The sequence below is a fragment of the Harpia harpyja genome, chromosome 2, assembly GCF_026419915.1.
Source record: "Harpia harpyja isolate bHarHar1 chromosome 2, bHarHar1 primary haplotype, whole genome shotgun sequence".
Classification (NCBI taxonomy): Eukaryota; Metazoa; Chordata; class Aves; order Accipitriformes; family Accipitridae; genus Harpia; species Harpia harpyja.
The window spans coordinates 17,086,775-17,108,127 of NC_068941.1; the positions used below are offsets into that span (position 1 = coordinate 17,086,775).

General features: G+C 35.6%; 1 protein-coding gene across 1 annotated transcript in view; it reads right to left on the reverse strand.

Annotated features, from left to right (window-relative positions):
* Positions 1–21,353, reverse strand: part of TTC29 (tetratricopeptide repeat domain 29) — a 151,545-nt gene that overhangs the window by 89,147 nt on the left and 41,045 nt on the right. The window contains exons 5-6 of the mRNA XM_052815364.1: positions 20,458–20,643; positions 955–1,167 (exon numbers count right to left, since the gene is read on the reverse strand). Coding sequence (XP_052671324.1) covers positions 955–1,167; positions 20,458–20,643 — 399 coding nt within the window. The remainder of the gene's footprint in view (positions 1–954; positions 1,168–20,457; positions 20,644–21,353) is intronic.

The window sequence follows — 21,353 nt, forward strand, 5'->3', positions numbered from 1 at the left end:
GTGTCCCATTCTGGGCTCCCCAGTACAAGAGAGGGAGGGACACAGTGGAGTGAGTCCAGCAAAGGGCTGCAAAGATGACTAAGGCACTGGGAGCACCTGTCCCAGGAGAGGAGGCTGAGGGAGCCGGGACTGTTGAGACCACAGAAGAGAAGGCTCAGCACGGATTTCATCAACGTGTACAAATTTCTGATGGGAGGGTGTAAAGAAGAGGGAGCCAGGCTCTTCTCAGTGGTGCTCAGCGACAGGACAAGAGGCAATGGGCACAAACTGAAACTCCATCTGAACTCAATAAAATACTTTTTTATTGTGAGGGTATTTGAACAGTGGAAAATGTTTTCCAGAATGGTTATGGAGTCTCCACCTGTGGAGATACTAAAAACTTGACTGGATATAGTACTGGGCAGTCTGCTTTAGCTGACCCTGATGATCTCCAGAGGTCTCTTTTCCTACCTCAGCTATTCTGCGATTCTGTAATTTTTTACTTTAGGTTTCAAAGTATTTACATGTATTAAGATATACAGAAGAAATCATGTTTGCTCATGATAAAAACCTGTTTTTTGCAAGTACTAAAAAACTACATAGAGTGAAAAGGTAGTGTTCCAGCAGATAATGTCACTCAAAAATTGCCAAATTGACTAGCCAATCAAAATCAGTGAGCTGAGCTTCCATCAGTGACCTCACTTTCTGATTATGGGTTCACTGTTTTATACTATTATACCCACAAGGTTGGTTTTTTTGGAGATAAAGCTTTCAAGGAATCTAAAAGATTCTTTGTTGTCAGCAAGAAGGCATTTCTGCTTTAGTGAGATCTGGAAGGGTATTGATAGCATTTGTCTTTGAATTTCATAGGAAATAATCACCCAGTCAAACACTTGACAATTTCTACTTTACTCTTGGGAAAATCATGGCATGCACATCAAATAAAGGAATGTGAAAGTGTTATTTTCCACCTACCTTCTTTTGCCATTTTTAAAGCTTTTATTAGCGTTTTGATGGCCTGTTGGTGTTCTTTATTTTCTAACATTTTGTCTGCTAGTAATGTATAAATTCTCCAGAGATGCTCACACGCCAGTGAATTGTAAGTATGGCCTGTCTCATCCTTCCATGTCGAACCCTCTGTTAGCTGATAAAATGCTTCATAATGCTCAGCAGCTTTCATGACATGACCTGAAAAATGTCATTTGTAATTACAGGGTAATCAACAAAATTTTTAGAAGTTATTAGTCTATAATAATTTTCTCATTAGAAAGTAAGTTGCAGACATCATTTCACAGATTTTTCAAGTATCTTCAACATATAACTTACAGATCACTGGAAAATACTGCCAAGTCTCACAGTTACCAGTAATGCTGCAGTTTATACTTATCACATGTTAAATTAGCTTTCCTTTGTAGATTCACAGTGTTGGGGGGGTGTGATACCAAGGATGCAAAGTCAGAATTTTCTAGCAAATACATCTGTTACAGACTTATGAATATAGCCTTTGTGGACCTCATATTTCAAAACCATATCTATGCATAAATAATCACAATTCAAACTGTTCCTGAAGTTTCTTTTTGCATAATGAAAACTTGTGCTGAAAGATTTGAAATGTGGAGAATAGATGTTTCAATACCGGGGTGGGGGGTGGTGGGGTGGGGTGGAAGTCTTTATTCAAATAAATTAATTGATGAAAAAAGAAGTATTATGAGAAGGAATTTATTCAACAGTTATTACTAGGCCAAATCTGGTGAGTTTATGTAGTAAATTTACTGGAAGAGCATTAACCACCAATAGATTAATTATTGAGCCTGAAGTAATACACTTTAAGGTCTTCAAATGTAAAGTTACTCAAACGTCTTTAAGGCAATGGAAACTTTGAAGATAAAGTTCAATACATTCTAACACGCGAGTAGTTCCTCCCTCCCCTCTGCCTTCAGCAAGATTTATCTCCGCATATACATGCAATCTAGGTGATTTCCATGCTTTCTGGACAATGGAAATTCAAAGCCCTTTGAAAGAACAGAAAAGCTTTACCTTATACATAATGGGTACAGAAAAACTGCTAGGAAGCAGGTAAGATGAGACCATTTACGTAAAAAACCCAATAAAAGCATTCTGGTCACAGTACCTTGTTTTAAAAAGAATGTTCTATAGCAGGGAGAACTGTGAGTGTGACCCTTCCTTCTTAAGTTTTTGTGTGTGTGTGTGTGCGTGTGCGCGTGCGCGCGTGATGGAGGAATCTTGCCCCATAGATCATCAATATATCAATTGTTATTTCTATTAAAAGCTGAAACAACCCAAAACCTAAGTTCGTTTAGACATGTTTGCAGTTTGCACTTCTTCTGAAACATGATTTATAAGGAATTTATACGGAATGATTACTGTTTTGCAGATTGTTTTTACAGTGCTGCATTCAAATAAAAAAAAAAAACAAAACAAACAAAACACAAACCAGGAAGGAGAAAAGTTGTTTCCCAATTGCAGGAAAGTAAGGGAGAGAAGCTTGGAGAAGGACCTTCTTTAAGCATTCTGAGAGAAAACAGGGCTAGTTCCCCAGGCCTCCAGCCAACCTAGAGGCAGCAGAACAGCTATGACAGATTCCTCTTATAAACTTAATTTAGATTCGTCTTTTGCATATGTTACCCTTTTATAACCATGCTTTCAACTTTGCAATATAAAACAGAACTCTTTACTAGAATTAAATTTATTTTCATATTAAGCTTCTCTGATGATTAAAATGAGTTCAACTAAAATTGACAAGCACAAGAAACTTCTCTTTCAAAGAAGCAACTAATTAAATTAGTTTCACAGACAAATCATTTTAAGGCTTTACAACCTATGGTTCATTTAAGAATCCCAGAGGACACAACAAAAAGTGCTGAAGAGTGAAGTACCAGGTGAAAGGGGAAACAGCAGGCTTTATTCAGTTCCGCTTTAGCTAGGGACAGGTATCAAAAAGATGGCCCAAAACATTGGCAAAAAAAATCTTATTTCCAGTGTAGCTATCAGACCCTGTAAACAGACAGGAAAAGACCTGTACATTCTTTCCAAAACATCACATACTTGACATCAGACTGAACAAACAGAAATGCAAAGTGAAATTATCATGGCCAGTACAAGTTGTTTAAGGATTCACTGACAGTACATGTAACAGGAAACAGAGATGTAGACTTGCTAACCCAGATGAAAACTCTTGTCCATTCTAAGGAGGCTTCCAATTTGGATTTGGGTTTCTGCCTATCCAGTCTGGCTAACTTCTTAGGGCAAGTTCAACCCAGAAGTCAAAAGAAATCCAGTTATCCAAGTTGCTAAATGCAGATTTAAGATATTAATTGAAGAAGCTGGTGTTGGCTTTGTGACAAATGATAGAAAGTTGAGTTGAAATTTAATGTTAATAGCCAGATCTAGCATTTTATTTGCTTGGATACTTATAAGCACATACAGACTCCTCCTTGCAATTCTCTCCAAAGTTTATTTATCAGCTGATTATCCTTTTGAAAGGTTATTGCCATACATTTAAGTGATCTAGTTTCACCACATGTGTAATAGATTCTTTAGAATAATAGAGTTTGATTCAGGTGTAACTCAAAAACTTCTAGTAAGAATGGGAAGCAGCAAACAAATGAATAGAATCACCTGGATACATAATTTGAAGCTGAACACAGTATCTGAATTTCTCCTAAGACTCTGTAATATAATCTCTTAACAGGACACATCACTTCAGTAAATAAATACAGGCAACCTTCAGAACTATTGTTTAGATTGTTAGAACTATCAGGTATGGTAATTCTTACCCATGCTTCCTCACTTGCAGTATCCCCTTGAGAAAGTTTCTGTCAGACTAGAAATTGAACTCATATATTCCATGTACCCCATAGTTCTTAAGAGTTGACCTAACCATAAGAGCTGTGACCTGACATCCTTTTTGCCAGATCCCAGTGAAACCTCTTTAGAAACAATCCATCTACATCAAGCTTCAACATACAAAAGCAATATAATTTTTTGGTAGTATTCAAATGGAACTAAATTACATTTGGCTTCACTGAATTACCAAGAAAGATTATGAAGTAAAAAGTAACACAATCTGCTCACAGAGATACAAAAAAAAGAAGGTGCTGAGCAAGAAAACAAAATACCTGCTAGTTTCCTAAATGAAGCAGAGATGGAATTCCTGACATGAAAGTCCTCACATGGCTGGGAATTTGCTTACTGAAGACTCTTTCAAGTAATACTAGCTATTTGGAGACCTCTCAAATTCATGGAAGGAAAAACATTTTAGACTTTGGAATTCATTCCTCCATCAAAATAATCGGAAATCCCTTGTTCTCATTGGCAAATGACATACCAGCCTATTTCTTTAATCCATAAAGCTTATGTGAACCTCAAATGTTGTGGAAAAATAATGTTTTCAGGGGGGTGGCCAGTTTATTCACTGTCATGAGTCGGTTCAGTTGGAATTGATTTGGCCAGTGCATTCCAATTTTTAAACACTGAACTACTGCAACTGTTAGGCACAGACACAGGTAGATGCTGCCTGAAAATCTTGAAAAGCATTAAAAGAAAGTAATAAGCCAATTACAGAACACTTCTGAGAGTATTTTTATGTCACCTGAGCAGTGACAAGGCAGATTTTTAAATGACTTTTATTATCAACTGAAAGAAGAAAGAGAGAAAAAAAAAAAAAGGCAAAATGAGAGGAAAAACAATTAGTAGGAAAATCACTTGGAATAGTTTGTACTAATGTATCTTTTACATCTCTAGGAATTCAAAGAGAAAATCCAGAAGGTGTTTCTAGGACTTCTATATTTGAAAAATCTATTTGCAAAACGTTACACAAAGCAGTATAGCTATTTTCAGTTGGCAACGTTAACAGCAATTGCGTATTTCTTTTTCCGCTGCCATGCAGAAATTAGCTCAGTGTATATTAAATGGAGTTTGAGAATCTCTGATATCTCTTCCCTGTTTATAAAAGGAATAAAAAACCAGAAACGTAACTCTTACAACATATATATACCACTACTAAAATGTTATAGTTTAATGTAGCTCAGGGCATAACAAAAGAAACCTTATCAGCAATAGTTTAATCTTAAATACAGGAGGTAAACACTGTCACAATATAATTTTGGGAGTAAAGAATCAGTTTTAAACAATTATATGAATACAAGACATTACTCTGCCACTAACAGTATAAAATTTTAGAAATTGCTCTTATTTTCATAGCAGCTACATATGTATGCATAAAGATTTGTGCTACAGTTTTCACTGAGTTGCTTAGAAGTCAAAAAAATAAATCTATTCATTCAAGCAAAAGAACTCAATGTAATTTTGTAAATACTGAAGAGAAACGTTTTTACATTATCTAAAACTTCTTTTATAATTCCCCTTCCTAAAACCCACTCCAAAAGTATACATTTGTTATATCAAAAGATATCAAACCAAAAGGGGTATATATGGAGACTACTATTTTGCTTTTTTTTTTTTTTTAAGTAGAAAGATTGACTAGATATTAACACAAATGGGTTTAAATGTGAAGCTGCCATAAAAGCAGGCACATAAATGTAATTCTCCCAGCCGCTATTTTGATGCACATTTTTGATTCCATGAATATTTTATGAAATGGCCCAAACTAAAGCCATATAACATTCCTGCATTACTGATGCTTGCGCCCGTAAGCTACAAACATTAGAGGCATGATTGAGTGCATTAAAATGAACTCATTCAGCAGTGCATTGATTACTTGAAGGAGGGAAAAAAAAAAAAGTTACTCCCACTTAAGAAAACAGCACACAAATCTGAAGTTTTCAATACTGAAAATAAAGATAGCAAATTTGAATAATGTAGTATTTAATAAATAAAGGCCGTGAAAAACTATCTAGAATTCTCTGTATACAGTCCTGACATTAATTAGGCGAGATGTTAATTAGGTCCACAGATTGCTTCCAGTACTGTACAGGTAATTTAAAATGTCACAATCTGCAAAATGCAGTGACTGACCTGTTCTAGCTCCATGCCTCAGCAATACTGAGAGCACCTAATGATTTCCTTTTCTATCAGCTCGTACATTTACCAATGAAAATAATGCCACAGAAACAATTGCACAAAAAAGTGACAGGTCTGTTAAGTATGTTTCTTCAGCAGCACTAGTATAAGCAGAAAGCACATTTAATTCTAAATTGTAAACAGTTGTTGAGGACTTTAGAAAATATTCCACTTTAGCTTAAAAAAACAACCTAAAGGAAGGATAAAGCTTTATGTATATTATAGTATATTTAAATCTAGAACTAGGACATCTTTTGTAATCAGTTATTTCACTGTACAATGTGGACATAAAATCTGCTTGAAGCAACAGTTAATGGTAGCAAAAAAAGACAAAATGTTATTACTATTTTAAAAGATATGGTCTTAAATTTCAGTTTAACTGCTTGAACTACTTGTATTATTTTTAGTTTCCTGTGTTCAATTACGATAATTATGGTAGTACTATTCATGCTGAAATAGTTAAGAATCTGTCACAGTTTCCAATATGAGCCACTATCTACAAAGGTTGTTATAAGTCTTTAACAGAGATGTGTTGAGAGGTGGAACAAAAAGCTTACAAGAATCATAAAACAAGGCTCTCATTCAGTAAATAGTTGAACCACTCTGGACTCCTGAGGTAAAATGAATTGTACAGAACTGGGACTGATCTCAGATGCAAGAACTTGACTTCATGTGCTATCTGCAAAAGCAAGACAAAAATTGTGAAAGAGATTTAAGATAAAATTTTGCAGTTCCATAACTCTACAGGAGCTGATAACATTTTTCAGAAAGATTCCACAGGGAGTTTTAGCAAAATGACATAGACGGTTCATAAGAATATTGTAATGAACATGCTGGCTCATCATGGGGTATTCTGACAATTTCCCCAATTTGACAATATACCAGTAGTACTGTCCCTGGAGTCTAAGCTGCTCAAGGTCAGCTGAAAGCATGCTTGAGAAGTAGAAGGCTTGAGGACATAACGGAGAAGAAAGGAGATAAAAGGAAAGTTGAGCATCACACAACCTGAGATATGGCATTGGTGGATTAAGACTGCAGTGCAAAAAGATGGTATTTTGTGTTCCCTTCTCTGGGTCAAGAACTAGGCTAATCCTTGGTATTGCAGTTTAGAGAATGATATATTATTTCTGTTGTCATTAGTTAAGCAAGTATCTGTTGTCCAAAAAGAAAACAAACATAACTATAGGAATCCAGTGAGCATTAGATCATACATAGTCTTGTCCTCTGAAGACCTAAATTCCTTGCCTTAAAGCTCAAATGCTCAAAATGTACCTATACAAACCTAGAGGGCAGTGCATATTGTAGCACCCACAGTAGGACTGTTCACAGTACGTTATATCGCATCATCAACACATTATGATACTAAAAATGCTCTAAAAAAGATGTTGCTTAAAGGGTTCTTTAAGAGGCAACTCACAAGCTAGGGATAATACCAGTTTCTCTGGTTGCTTGCCTGTCTGCTCTCTAATCCCTTCCCCTGCTGCTGCCAACACTACTGAACTGCAAAGAAGGAAGGGTTTCCCACAGGCAGCCGAAAAGATAGCTGCTTTGGGGATAGTTTACTGTGGGCCAGTAAGAGGAAAAAAACCCTGTAATTAACTGAAGAGCACATTACCAGAAGAGGAACTGCTGTGAAAAATCTCTTGTTCTTACAAGAAAGCATGGAGAGTAGGTACAGGAGGAACAGGCACTGTTGTAGGGGAGACTGGAACAAATATCCTCCTCTTACCTTCCAGTTTCTGCAGTGTACCCTCAAAATTCTGGGTTAGCTCCAGGCGTTCCAAAATTGCTTCTGGCTCTACATAAAACCTTTCAGATTTTCTCTGAGAGACATACAGCTACTCTAAACCGATTGCAACTACTCAGAGTAACTCTACAAAGAGAATCTGGTGTCAATTATATGATTTCCCCCAAAACTATATGCACACAGACCTCACATATACTTTACAAAGAGTGGTACAAAATATAACATATGGACATACATGAAAGACAACAGTAAATCAAAGAGTGATTTCATACTAAATGTAACCCTTAACTCTGAAAGTTAGAAATGTACTTGTAATTACTGTCTTGCTATCTGAACTACATTATATCACCGATTTTTGCCTTTGCTTTAGACTTAACTGTGGAAAAAAATGTTCGTATTTCAGGCATTTTCACAGAAGTTTAGGTCTGAGGTGGAATCTAGAATCTGAAGGCTTTGCAACACTGTAATTCCACAAACTGGTTTAGCAGCGTTTTGTCCATGTGCAAACTAGAATAAAGAAAGTACTCTTTCAAGATAAGTGTCCAACTTCACAAAAAACCTGAAAACTGAACAGGTCCCATATGGAAATTCCACTAACTTGTCTGTCCTACATTCATATTCAAACAAACCAACACAGAAAATTTTGGTTTACAATTAAAATCCCTTTATCTTTTTAGGTTAACATATTTTATGAAAGCAACATTTGTCAGATGCCTTCTTCTGGTTTTATTATATATAAACAAACACTTTTTGATATATGTCAATTTTAATCTAGAGGAGAACGTTGCAAACAATGTTGAACTCTAGCTGAATGACAACATACCCATTTTAAAGAGAATGGAATTCTTGCTTCACGATAACAAGCAAACCTTCTTCTTTCATGTTTGTAAAGCATCAAAGTGCTTTCTATATGCAAAGGCTACCTAAGATGCAAAATGTATTCAGGAAGCTCACAATGTAAGGCTCCAGGCTCTGAATAAGAGCAGGCCCACACTCTGTGGGATGCTCACACTTCAGGTTTCACAAATATTTCAGTGTTTATAGGCAGATATCCAAATGCAGAGAGGGGAGGGAGGTGAAAATGCAGTGATGAACAGTGAAGAATGGCACACGCTTTGCAGTTCTGTTTTTCAGGGCTTGAGGGTTTTTTTAACTCAATAGAACCAAATGAAAACAAGTTATATTACTATTTAATCTCAAAGAGTAATACGATCATTATCTGTTAAATACAGAAAGTGACACTGAAGCAGATTAGTTTCACTAAATTACTTTTTTTGCTAACTCATGTCAAATGCTTGCCTCAGTTTAAATGATTTTTTGTAGTGATTACATTTTATTCAGATTCTACCCCATTCCCCTTACTTTTCACAGCTTCCAATAATAAATTTAGTATCAGATGCAACGCTCCAGCACTGGAGCTGTTCTGTTGTGCAGATAATCTACTTCAGAAGGACGCTTTGAGTAGCAGGTTGGACTAATGACCTGCTGAGGTCCCTTCCAACTTGAATTATCATATGATCCTCTGAAGAGTAAGATATATTTTTATTAATAGCTTCATAATGTTTGTTTTACCTATGACTTCTAAGGATTATTGATAATGGCTGAGGACATGCAACCCCATCAGCTCTCAGTCCCACTGAGAAGGCACCTCTGGAAACAGTACCTCCTTTATCAATTACTAAAAGGAAACACTGCCTCCAGGAAAGTTTATGATGACAACTGCCGGTTCAGCTGCAGTAGTCCAAAACCTTGCAAAGCTTTGAAGCAAAAAAAAAAAAAAAAAAAAAAAAAAAAAATCTGTTAGTGAGCGGGCAGCTTTGAATGAAGCTTCATCTCAGTACTACTCATTAAGCAGTAAATAATTAAAATACCCTGGAAAAGACAGGTAAAATACAAGCAGCAATGTCAGTAATAGACATGAAAGAGAAGAGAGGGAAAAAGAATTTAAAAAAGCAAAGAAATAATTCATTTGAAGTTTTAATAAAGTTTCATTTGCAGTCTTGTTTAAAGATATATCAGACTTTAGGGATGTAACCTAATTACATTTTTATTCTAAGTTCTATTCAAAGACCTTGGACTTTGAATCTTTAACACAGATCAAACATAGTTATAATTTACTCATGGCTATCAATACTTTAAAAAGATCTCTTCATTAAATGTCATAGTCTTATGAACATGCACATAAAGCAAACAGAGCAACATTTGATACCAAAAACATTAAGAATATGATTCTTACAAAAATAGGTATATAAACAATTCACTTGAGTGCTACATGTTATATTCAAGTGTACATAAAATATTTTTTCTAAAATATTTCTGATATATCTTTCATAGTTCCATGTAAAAACCAGCAATACTTTTTAGTAATTTTATGATGTGTTTGAAAATTAACTTTACAATCACTAAATACCTAAGAACAGAAACTAATTTAAGATTTTTTTTTTTAACTTTTTGCGTATGTCAAAACTTTTAAGGAAAACACAAATTACAAAGTTTAGAATTAGCACTCTTGTACTGCTGTGAATATTTTGAAGAGCTTCTCATTACAAAGAATACAGACCTGTCCCTAGGTGTTATATCAGAACTGAAAGATTCTCCATTTGAAGAATGAGTCTAGGAAAGTAACAGTGATGGTGAAAGGATTAAGGAGGCTTTTGGCAAACCTGCTTACTTTTTCCCAGTGTAAAGAATATTATTATTTCCCTGTGCTTAATAATAAACCTTGATTTAAATCAACTGAAGGAAAAGCATGAAGAAAGTTTTTCATTTTCACAGTGTTTATTTTCAGAAGTGAAAATAAGAACCCTACAGAATTCTCCCCAAGTTCTCTTATTCAAAACATCCTCACTGCCTACCAAAACCTTTTAAAAAATAAGTGTAAAAAAAAATTATATGAAGAATATTTTTTATGAACTCAACAGGCCCTTTTTGCTTTCATGTTGCACGTCCAGAGGCTCCTTTCAGACTTTCTTACGAGTATACTAATTTGAATGGAAAACATACCTAATTTCTATAACATCAATTCAATACAGGACCTGCTAGTTCAATACCAGTAACAACCCTGTAATAATAAGATGTCATTCATCTGGGAACTACATTCTGCAGTTGCATGAGGATGAGCTCAATTATTTAATAAACCTTTTAAATCTGTCCTCCCCAAGAATCTATCTGGATTTATGGCTGCTTCTGTCTGCCACTGAGTGACAGAGAAAAGCATCGTATCTGAAGACTTTATCTCCTAGCAATTTGCTGCTTAAACTTTTAAAATTATGCTCTACAATCAAGTTTTTCTCACCTAACTTATGTATTCAATTCTTAAGCAGCCAGAAAAAACCAGTATCACTGCTTTGTGAAACAGTGTAAGTGCAGAAGAACAAGAAAGAGTTAGCTTCAGTGGATAGGATGAAAATCAATGACTGGGAGTGTTTTAAATGGTCAACCTGGATATGCAGAATTCCATGTCCCATTAAGGAAGGGCTTCTTTCTGTCTCTGAAGTTCCCACATGTGGAGACTTTTAAAGTATATGTCTCTACATGAACTTAAAATTTAGCAACAGGTATATGTAGCCAAAGATACAGGATTTGGAGAAAGGTGAGTAAGTTTTCAGGTCTGAACTATTCCTACACCCCTTTTTCTGAAATAGTTGTTTGGAATAAATAATCACAACTAGGAATAAATTTTAAAACTTAGCAATCTGGGATATGCAACCTGGGGCGAGGTGGGGATATCATGATAAATCAATGGTATTTGGTTACTACTGGATATGGTCTGTTATATAAAGAAAAATTAAAAAAAAATCAAATGAAACATGCTATGTGTTTTCTCCAGACAATGAACAGTACAAAAAGACATTTTTGGTCTCCAAAGGAAACAAGTCTATGTGATCATCCTGTCCTCCAACTAGATTTGAAGCAAACTTCAACCAAATTTGGTAAGAAGTAGTAAGAAGCCCGTAGAAGAATAAGTTCCAACCACTTTTTTGAAAATTAGTAGCTTGAGGATAGAGATTGATCCAAATTCCAAGCAGACAGAAAGACAGGCAGAACTCTCCTGTATGTATTTTAGGGGGCAGCACGCTGCTTGGGCAGCCAGCAACTAAGCACTGGCCAGTCAGCAGCATGTTCACATACAGCTTTCAATTTATCACAGCACACACCGAACCTTACCAAATACAAGTGTTACAGAAGCATACAGGAAATGTTATTGTATAAACACAGAACAAAATGGTGGTTCCTGCCTCAAAGGATGTATAGTCTCTAACTCTCTAGAACCGCAACTCTCCTTTAGACCACTGCCACATTTTAACTAGCACTCAGGCTTCCTATGAAGAAAATTACATAGGCATTTATATCTTTAAATCCCTTTTCTCTTTTTGGTCCACACTATGAAAAACCCCATTATAAAAATAAAGGAAATTATGAGGCTAATCTTTTATCAAAAATCACAAACTTATCTGGGTATCATTTTAAACCAAAAGAAGTTGCTTACAAAAAGGAATCTCTAACACAGACACAAGGATAGATGAAAACAGGAAGGCCTTGGGTAGCTGTTAGTTGGTAATTTGAGTTGCTTTTGTTCCTGAAAAAAGAGATGGGATCCATTTTAGGTTGCCTTCTTCCAGTGTCAGACCTGCACTTGTGAATCCAACAGTATGGAGACCTCTAGATACTGGCTATACACCTCATGGTGGAAACATAACAACATTAAATAGGCAGGATAGATAGTTCAAATGCAGCAATACTGTTACCAGTAACAGTTCTGCACTCCATAGGTAGTAAGGAAGAAATTTATCACTCTTCACAAATGTTGTCCCACTGGTTTGTTTTATTCACCAGCTGCTTCTAATTTTTCAATCAGATTGTAAAGCAGCACTTTTAATTTCTACATTATACAGCACAATGAGGATTTGCTATTTAAGTGTGCTCGGCAGAATTGCAACACAGATAATATAAAGTTCTATTAATGTAGAAGGTACATGTGGGCCATCCATCCCACAGGTGAATTTTATTCTGGCTATCATTAGGAATCTCCTAGCAAAAGACACTACATGTTTATGTAATTAAAACAAAGTTGCAAATTGCACACACACAAAGGCATAAGAAATTTCATAAGCAATTTTAACTTTTGCCTTTTTAAACCTTTTTAGTACTGCATTTTGCAATATTAACATTCTTTTTTTTTTATCTGAATATAAATTATTTCTGCCTTAAGGCAAACCAATTGGGGAAATTCTGCTTAAATGTGCATATTTCCTCTGCATAGATACTCATGAATGTATGCTGAGTTTCTCTCAATTATTTATACATTACAGTTTTTAATTGAAAAACACTTGCCATAAACAATTCAAAATAAAAAAATCAACAATTTCTTAGCAATGGATTAAATAGGACCTGCTAAGAACAAGAAAATAATCAGTTTAGACTTTTTATGTTCCAAACCAAAAAGATGACGTTATGAACTGTCTTTAAGTTGTTGTTTACCAAATATATCTAGTAATTAATACTTAAGCTTCAGAAGCTTGAATCTAATGCCCATTAAACTCAATAGGAATCTTTCCACCAACTTCTATAATGCCTTGATTAAAAACATTGATTTCAACAGTATGATAAAATGATGGGTATAATCTTACTCCTCGGTCTTAATCCAGATTGTCAAAGTCTGTAAGAACCCCGTGGGTTTGGTTTTTTTTTTTTCCCCCACAACAAATTAATTTAATTTATTTATAAGACCCTTGCGTTCAGTAGGCCTTTCAACCAGAAAAGTCTATATCAAAGTCTAACATATGAAATAGACTGTGTTTTATCCATTATTACAGATAGAACAATTATACTTTTCTCATAAATTAGGTCCAATTTATTAATATTTTTGGGGTGGGTGTGGAGGGATCAGAAGTGGTCAACTCTGGCATAACATTGCTCTGACTAAAAAGCGACAGAAGCTTAACATTGCTTATAATCAAGGCAGAACTGGATTAAGACTAAACACTTAAAACCCCTTCATTAATGTGCAGAATATGGCAGATTTTTTGAAATGTCTAAGCTTATTTTAGAAAGAACTAAGGAGACCTTGATCAGGAATACTTGAAGACTTGCAATCTAAAAAACACACAAAGACAGACAAAATTGGGTTTATGGATTAGCTGTATATGATAGGAACTGGCACTGAGATATCTAACATTGCTATTTGCTTTGCATTCTGTCTTTGCATTCTCTTGCTAGTTCTGCCTGCCTTTAGTCTTTCCGGTCTGGAAGCATTTCAGAAAAAGTATTACCTCCACTTTTGTTGATCCTTATGTGCTAGCAGAATAGAAATCTGATGACTAATTCAAAGTCACCACTGCATTAAGATTAACAGCATGATTTTCACACATCTTTCAGCTCTCATACCAGGGGATATACAGTTTCTTGCATGCACTGATTTACGTTTGGAATTTGTTGTGAAAATTTTATTCATTGGACTCTACTGTGATACTTACATGTTTTCTCAAAACTAGTTATTTAAATGTATCCAGAAATGTTTCCAAGCACTCCAACCAACATGTATGGAAAGGTACATCTATCCTAGTAAACTCTCTTACCCTTCAAAACAGTGTAGCTACTTGTAAACTGCCCGTTAGGAAAAGTCCCTGCAACACTCCTAAGTACCAAACTGTGCCCATAAATAATTGCAGGATGGGAAAGTCCAAGTTAGCACAAGCTAAAAGTATGTGCAGGACTTTTAACACCATTTTAGCACTAGCCTGTGCTCCAATGCTCATAGACATCCCTGTGCACTGATTAATTTACTCAGGCAGGAAAGCAACCATGGCCTGTGAACGTCTACCTTCGCTGCTAATATCTGAAAGGTAAGCATTGGGATCCTTGCATCATTTGAGGGTGGGAGGATAGATATTTAGAATAAGATTTTAGTGATGATGTTTTCATTGCTTCCTCTAGAGTTCTCGATGTCACTCTGCCTGCTCCACTGTCCCACAGACAACATACCACTAACCTATCTTTTTTTAAGGGTTTGCCTTAAGGAAAGAACAGTCATGCATCTGTATTAGAAAAACACCATCAGATATGTTAATTAGTCATCTTTAAGCTTCTCTCACAAATGCAGAATTGCTTGACATTAAGATTGAAATATTGCTATCTGAAGTACTGGCTTTAAAGCACTGGCTGTATTTGAATGTGTGTGTACATACAGATGCATACATATGTCCGTATATATACATGTACATACATACATATCTATATACACACATATTTATACAAACACCTGCATTACTTGCAATGGCCTTGATGGCTGCTTTTAGAACAAGTACACTTTCAGATATCTGTTCTTATTATGCTTTTGAATAATATAGAAATATATTATATCTAATTTTGTTATAACCTATTTGAAGCAAATAACTCCTACAAGTACAAATTCCTTGTTTCCCCTGGACTGCTTTTGTTACTAAGTTATCCAAAACTTTGGGATGCACATATTTAAGGTCTACGTAATTTCATGCATGATAGAAATTAACCATTTAATACAAAACAGAAAGCACTCAAATATTGTAGTGATGAGCGCTGGCAGTGTAAGAATCTATACAAACTAGCACTAGCCATTATGTTTATCAGCACACTCAGACTGTGTTTCTTCTGCAAGATACAACAGCATAAACATGAAATTCACAATTAACTTTAGCAGATTTTACACTAATATAGTAGAACTATCGCAGACTATAATAGTCTTATTCTCTGATATGCAGAAAAATGCACACATTTATAATGACTGGTATTGCTTCTAAAAACACATTCAAAGCACAGGAATAAAAATATTTTTTTAAATTAATATTTTTTAAATGAGATTCTGACCCAAAGCCTGTGCTTACTTGGATGACAAGTAATGCTGGATTTAATGTGAGAAAAAAAAAATTAAAATATGACATTGCCTTTTTCAATGTGTGTAAAGTGACTTTGGCATGTTTAATAGCTATATGAGAAAATGACTAGTAACCATATTAATAAAACAATTTCTTACCAGCCCCCTGAGGAAGGACAAACTATGGGGTGAGTACAGCTAACTGAACATGATCATAACATGAACACTCCTACAATAATCAATGAGTAGCATTTCATTTGGGTAACTGGTAAACAGAGACCTTATTTTACAAACAGAGTTTTTTTTAAAGAAGAGGTTAAAAATCTCATTCTGCAAAGAACTGCCACTAAAATCATGTTTGCTCCAAGCAGAATGTTCCATTTGTATCTGTAGCAGGCTACTCAATTATTATTGTTTTCTTTCCCTTATGTACTGACAGCCACTAATCGCCTGCATCCAAATATCATGACTGAAGTCTACTCTGCTGACACCTCAAATATTTAGCTTTGAAGATTAATGAACATCAGATTATATCCAGCCTTTAGGACAGGGACCAGGCTGAAAGTCAAAGAACTTTAAATTTGATTACACAAAAATTACCCAGCAAATTTATTGATTTGCTTCCAAGGCAAACAACAATCTTTACTAGTACATGTTTAACTTTATACTCCCAAGCAATCAGTCCTAAGCATATATAGACAGCTTCCGTTCACAAGTAATAAAAAATACACTATTGGGTGAGAGAACTGAAGAGAACTAGTACAAGATATTTACATCTAAAAGGACGTACACATGAACGTCTGTAAGACTAACTTCTCATTCTTGTAAATTCTCCTATCTTCCTGGCTGCACTATTAATTAATGCAGTTACTATAGATATGATGATTTAAATCAGATGAAAGTATCATGTAAATGTTAGGTATCATTCACATACCTACACACACATCCCTGTATTTATATAGGTACACATACATATTCCTATATGTATATATTAATGCATCCATACATGTGTCTATCTATTCCTGTATATATCCCTATAGGAAGTGGACATCTGACTCATTCAGTCCACAAACAAATTAGATTACAGCATTATAAATAACTGAACAAAAAACTCCATTTAATTTACAAGCTATATCTATCTGTTCTAATATAAAACCCAGAATGTTTAGAATTTTACTTATACCGCCACTTAATAGTCATGCAATTTTGTACAATGCCAACTCAACACCTGCTCTTACACTTTTTCTGCAATCAGAACTTGTGATTTAATTTTTCACCCACTGAAAATAAAAAGTGCATGGAATACATCTGCTGTCTTTTTCTCAGTGGTCCCTCAAAACAAATCCTATGCTTACTCTTGCAGCTTCTTCATTTTTTTACCTCTCTATGGAAAGAAAATATTTGCAAGACGGACCCTACAGATTCAGTGGAGCTTTACCTTGGGCAGTGAAAATGCACCTTGCTTTATCCCTCCTTACCAATCTTAGTAAGAAGCCTCTCTTCTGGACATTTCTAATATTTTACAGCAGGAAAATGACATTTCTCCTCCTCTGAGCATCTCAGGGTGTATTTCGTAACTTTACTTATGTGCTTTTGTAATGGGCTTCAAAATATTTAAGTATTCAACAACTTCTGCTTAACACATCATAAAAGTAGGAAACATTAAGTTTTTTTTTACGCAGTAAAAACAGTAGTGAGTCACACTCAGTATGAGCCTTTGAAGCTACAAATGGATAGGGATGTGTCGTGGTTTAACCCCAGCCAGCAACTAAGCACCACGCAGCTGCTCACTCCCCCCAGTGGGATGGGGGAGAAAATCGGGAAAAGAAGTAAAACTCGTGGGTTGAGATAAGAACGGTTTAATAGAATAGAAAAGAAGAAACTAATAATGATAACACTAATAAAATAACAGCAATAATAAAAGGATTGGAATGTACAAATGATGCGCAGTGCAATCGCTCACCACCTGCCGACCGACACCCCGCTAGTCCCCGAGCAGAGATTCCCCGCCCCCACTTCCCAGTTCCTATACTGGATGGGACGTCACATGGAATACCCTGTTGGCCAGTTTAGGTCAGGTGCCCTGGCTGTGTCCTGTGCCAACTTCTTGTGCCCCTCCAGCTTTCTCACTGGCTGGGCATGAGAAGCTGAAAAATCCTTGACTTTAGACTAAACACTACTTAGCAACAACTGAAAACACCAGGGTTATCAACATTCTTCGCATACTGAACTCAAAACATAGCACTGTATCAGTTACTAGGAAGACAATTAACTCTACCCCAGCTGAAACCAGGACAGGATGTTTCCTTTTATGCACCACCTTAGAATTTTTTTTTCTTTTTTTATGAACTGAAGGACCAAGTGAAAAGGTTGCAAAAAATCCAGCAACTTCAATCATTTTATTCTACTGAGTATCATACAGATAACCTAATTAAGCATTTTTCACTCAAAATGAAAATGACTTGGTTGTGACTGGCTGGGCTTTAAGCAAGTGCTGTCTTACCTACTGGGAAACTGGATTTAGTTTAACTTCAATTCCTAGAATAATACTGGAATAAATAAATAAACAAACAGATTATTCCCAAGCATTTAGAGAAAACATGAAAACATTCCAGCCCATACATCAAGAGGAAATGTCATCAAACTAATCTTCTATGTAAGTTAGTAAATTCTTTCTCACCGTCATATAACTTTCTTGTAAAACATTAGGGAAGGATAGTTCACCTGCAACTATTATTAAGTGAGTGCAAATTGGTTAGGAAATCCTATATAGACATTGGTTATCGGTAGTTCACTGTCAGTATGGAAAAAGTTACTCAGTGAGGTTCCACAGGTGCCTGTCCTAGGTCCAGTTTACTACTTAGTATTTTCATGAAGGATCTGAATTACAGGATAGAAAAATCCATTTTAAATGTTCAAATAATACCAACTAGGAGGAAGAGAAAGCATGTTGAAGAACAACTTCAGAATTCAAAACAATCTTGACAATTTCTAGAAACCACCTACAAAACACAGGATGCTACTCAGTGCAAAAAGCAAGCAACATACTGCATTTAGGTAGAACTAACTGGTGATCCTGGAACAGGGAACAGAACAGCTAGTTAACAGTTCTTCAGAAAAGAATTTAGAGATTACTGAAGGTCATGAACTGAATATCAGTATGCAATTTATGCTGAAACAAAGAATATAGATGTCATACCTGAAAACACAAATAAAAATACAACTTGTAAGAAAAGTAATCTTTCCATTTTATTGGTCATTGGTATGAACTCGAATTTTAAAACTGAATCCAGCCCTGGATGTTGGAGGCAAGAAAGATATGGCAACAGTTCAGAGGAAAACAGTGTGAATGACCAGCAGTCTAGAAAATAAGAGGAAATATTTAAAAAGGTGTGAAGTTTCAGCTTTAAGAGAACATGGGGGAAAAACAGGACAATAACCTTTCAATTAAAAAAAAAAAAAAAAAAAGGCTGCAGGTTTTATATTTTATGTCCAGGTTTTTGCTGGGAAATCAGGCCATCTTTCAAAAAAATACCCATTCTGTCAGACATTTACTGGAATTACACTATTTCCACAAAATATTTAAATTTCTGTGAATCTTCTTTTTTCTGAGAAAAGCCATTCTATCTGAGAAACCAGCCACAAGCTGAGCTCGAAGTTGGAATGGTTTCAACCCACAAAGTCAAACTTAAAAACAAAAATGTAATGACTATACAAATCACATATATTTGAAGCAATGGTTAGGGGCATCCAGTACCCTTGGGAATTAGAACTGGGAGATCGGTATTATTCAGTTACTTGAGGCTCACTCATGGCTTGTCTTCCCACAGCATGAAAGGATTTTATACAAACATAGGAAAACACCTTTTTTATACCCAGACTGCTATACATGCACAAACCCCTCTGCCATGAAAGGTAATACTTGTTTTTAAATATAGAAACAAGGTTCATCTTGATATAAGAAAGTAGTATTTTTTACAGTGAGAACCATCATTTATTGGAAGAGCCTCCCCAGGGATGCAGTAGAGTACCCATCGTGGGACGTTTTCATGATGCAATCGGACAGTGTGCTAAAATAATCTCATCTAGGCTGCCTTTCCCATGAAATGTTGGGCCAGATGATCTTTTGATGTCCCTTCCAGCCTGGGCTGTTCTATGATTCTAGTTACTTCTATTAATATCTTTTCTAGTTTCAGGGACTCACAGTTTGAGGATACAGATACATGAATGGAGAAATGGAGCTTGTGGTAAGGTATAAATCTGAAGCAAACACCAACGTGGTAGTCACGTACAAACAAACAGGGCATCATTTTCAGTCAAGAGAACCAGAAAGTAGTTTTTAAAATTAACACAAAATATAGGCTGCTTTATCCAAGTGTAAATTGGAGGCAGGATTAAACTGAATGATGTGTTCACACCTCTTAAATCAACCCCATTTGTGTAACTACAGATGCCATCCTACTCAAACACCTGTGGCCTGAGGCAGCATTACCAGTCTCTTGTCAAAAACAAGCAAAAGGAAATAAGGTCAAACCCAAAGAACCTTTGTGCTAAACAAATGCTTCCTTTAAACTTGTGTTTTGTTTTTCATCTGACAGACCTCTTTCAACTGTAGATGGAATGTCAGAGGAAACAGGTCTGTGAATAATTACAGACTTCTTTGTCTCCCTGTTCACTGCTTCAAAAATTAAAATTGCAACAGTTTTAAAACTTCTTTTAAATTATGGTTGCAAATCAACTTTACATTGAAATACTGTGCCTTGTGATGAAACACAAATTGCCAAATATGACTGTCTCAATGCTGATACAATGTAGCTTTATGATCTTAGTGACTTACCTTGTTCCTCATTGATGAGGCCCATATTTGCATGTGCTTGTGCCTCTCTTTTCCCACCATCAATTTTTATTAGTTGAGCAGTGTTAAAGCATTGCTTATAAAAGTAATTACTTAACCATTTGTCCTCAGGGTCATTGAAACAGTAGGCCAAGTTAAGCTGGTTATCATACACCTCCTCATAGCGCCCTTTAAAAACAAAAATGACAATCAAAATGTTAGATTATCACTAGCTTTCAGAACTCTTACGTATTACAGCAATAACCGTATAATGAAAATGAAGAGCTATTTATATTTCCACCACTCAATACCACCAAGTTCTCCTACATGTCCACTCAAAGAAATATGATGAGGGGAAAATTATAACCTTATAAATTAGGCAGAGTTGAAAACTTACTTTAGCAAAACCACAATAAATTGCTCTCATTTCTGTATGCAAAACCAAAATTCAGTTCAATAAAACATGCAAAACCTGGATAAGACATTGGCTAGACAAAAGAGAGAAGCTAGAGTGAGCACAAAAAGCAGTCACTCCGAGAGAAGCGTTTGTCTGAGCCACTGAGACCTGAAAAGGCACCGAGAGCTTTCAAAACAGGTCTAAGGTAGCAATTGTGGTGACGGAGATAAAGAACCAAACAGAACACTCTGCAAACACAATCCATTAATTCATAACATTTTAAATGTTCAAAGTAAGACTAACAAGAAAGGCTCTGAGTTTTCATGTATATTCCCATTTTTAGTACCTTATCACTCTTAGAAATTAAGGACAAATTGAAATTTTACACCTTGCCCTGAAAAAGACAGTTCACCAAGGTATTGCTCTCAGACCAAATGTGAAAAGCAGGGGAGACTCAAAGTCACAGACCTCCTTTATGATCTGAAGACAAACCCCCCCCCCC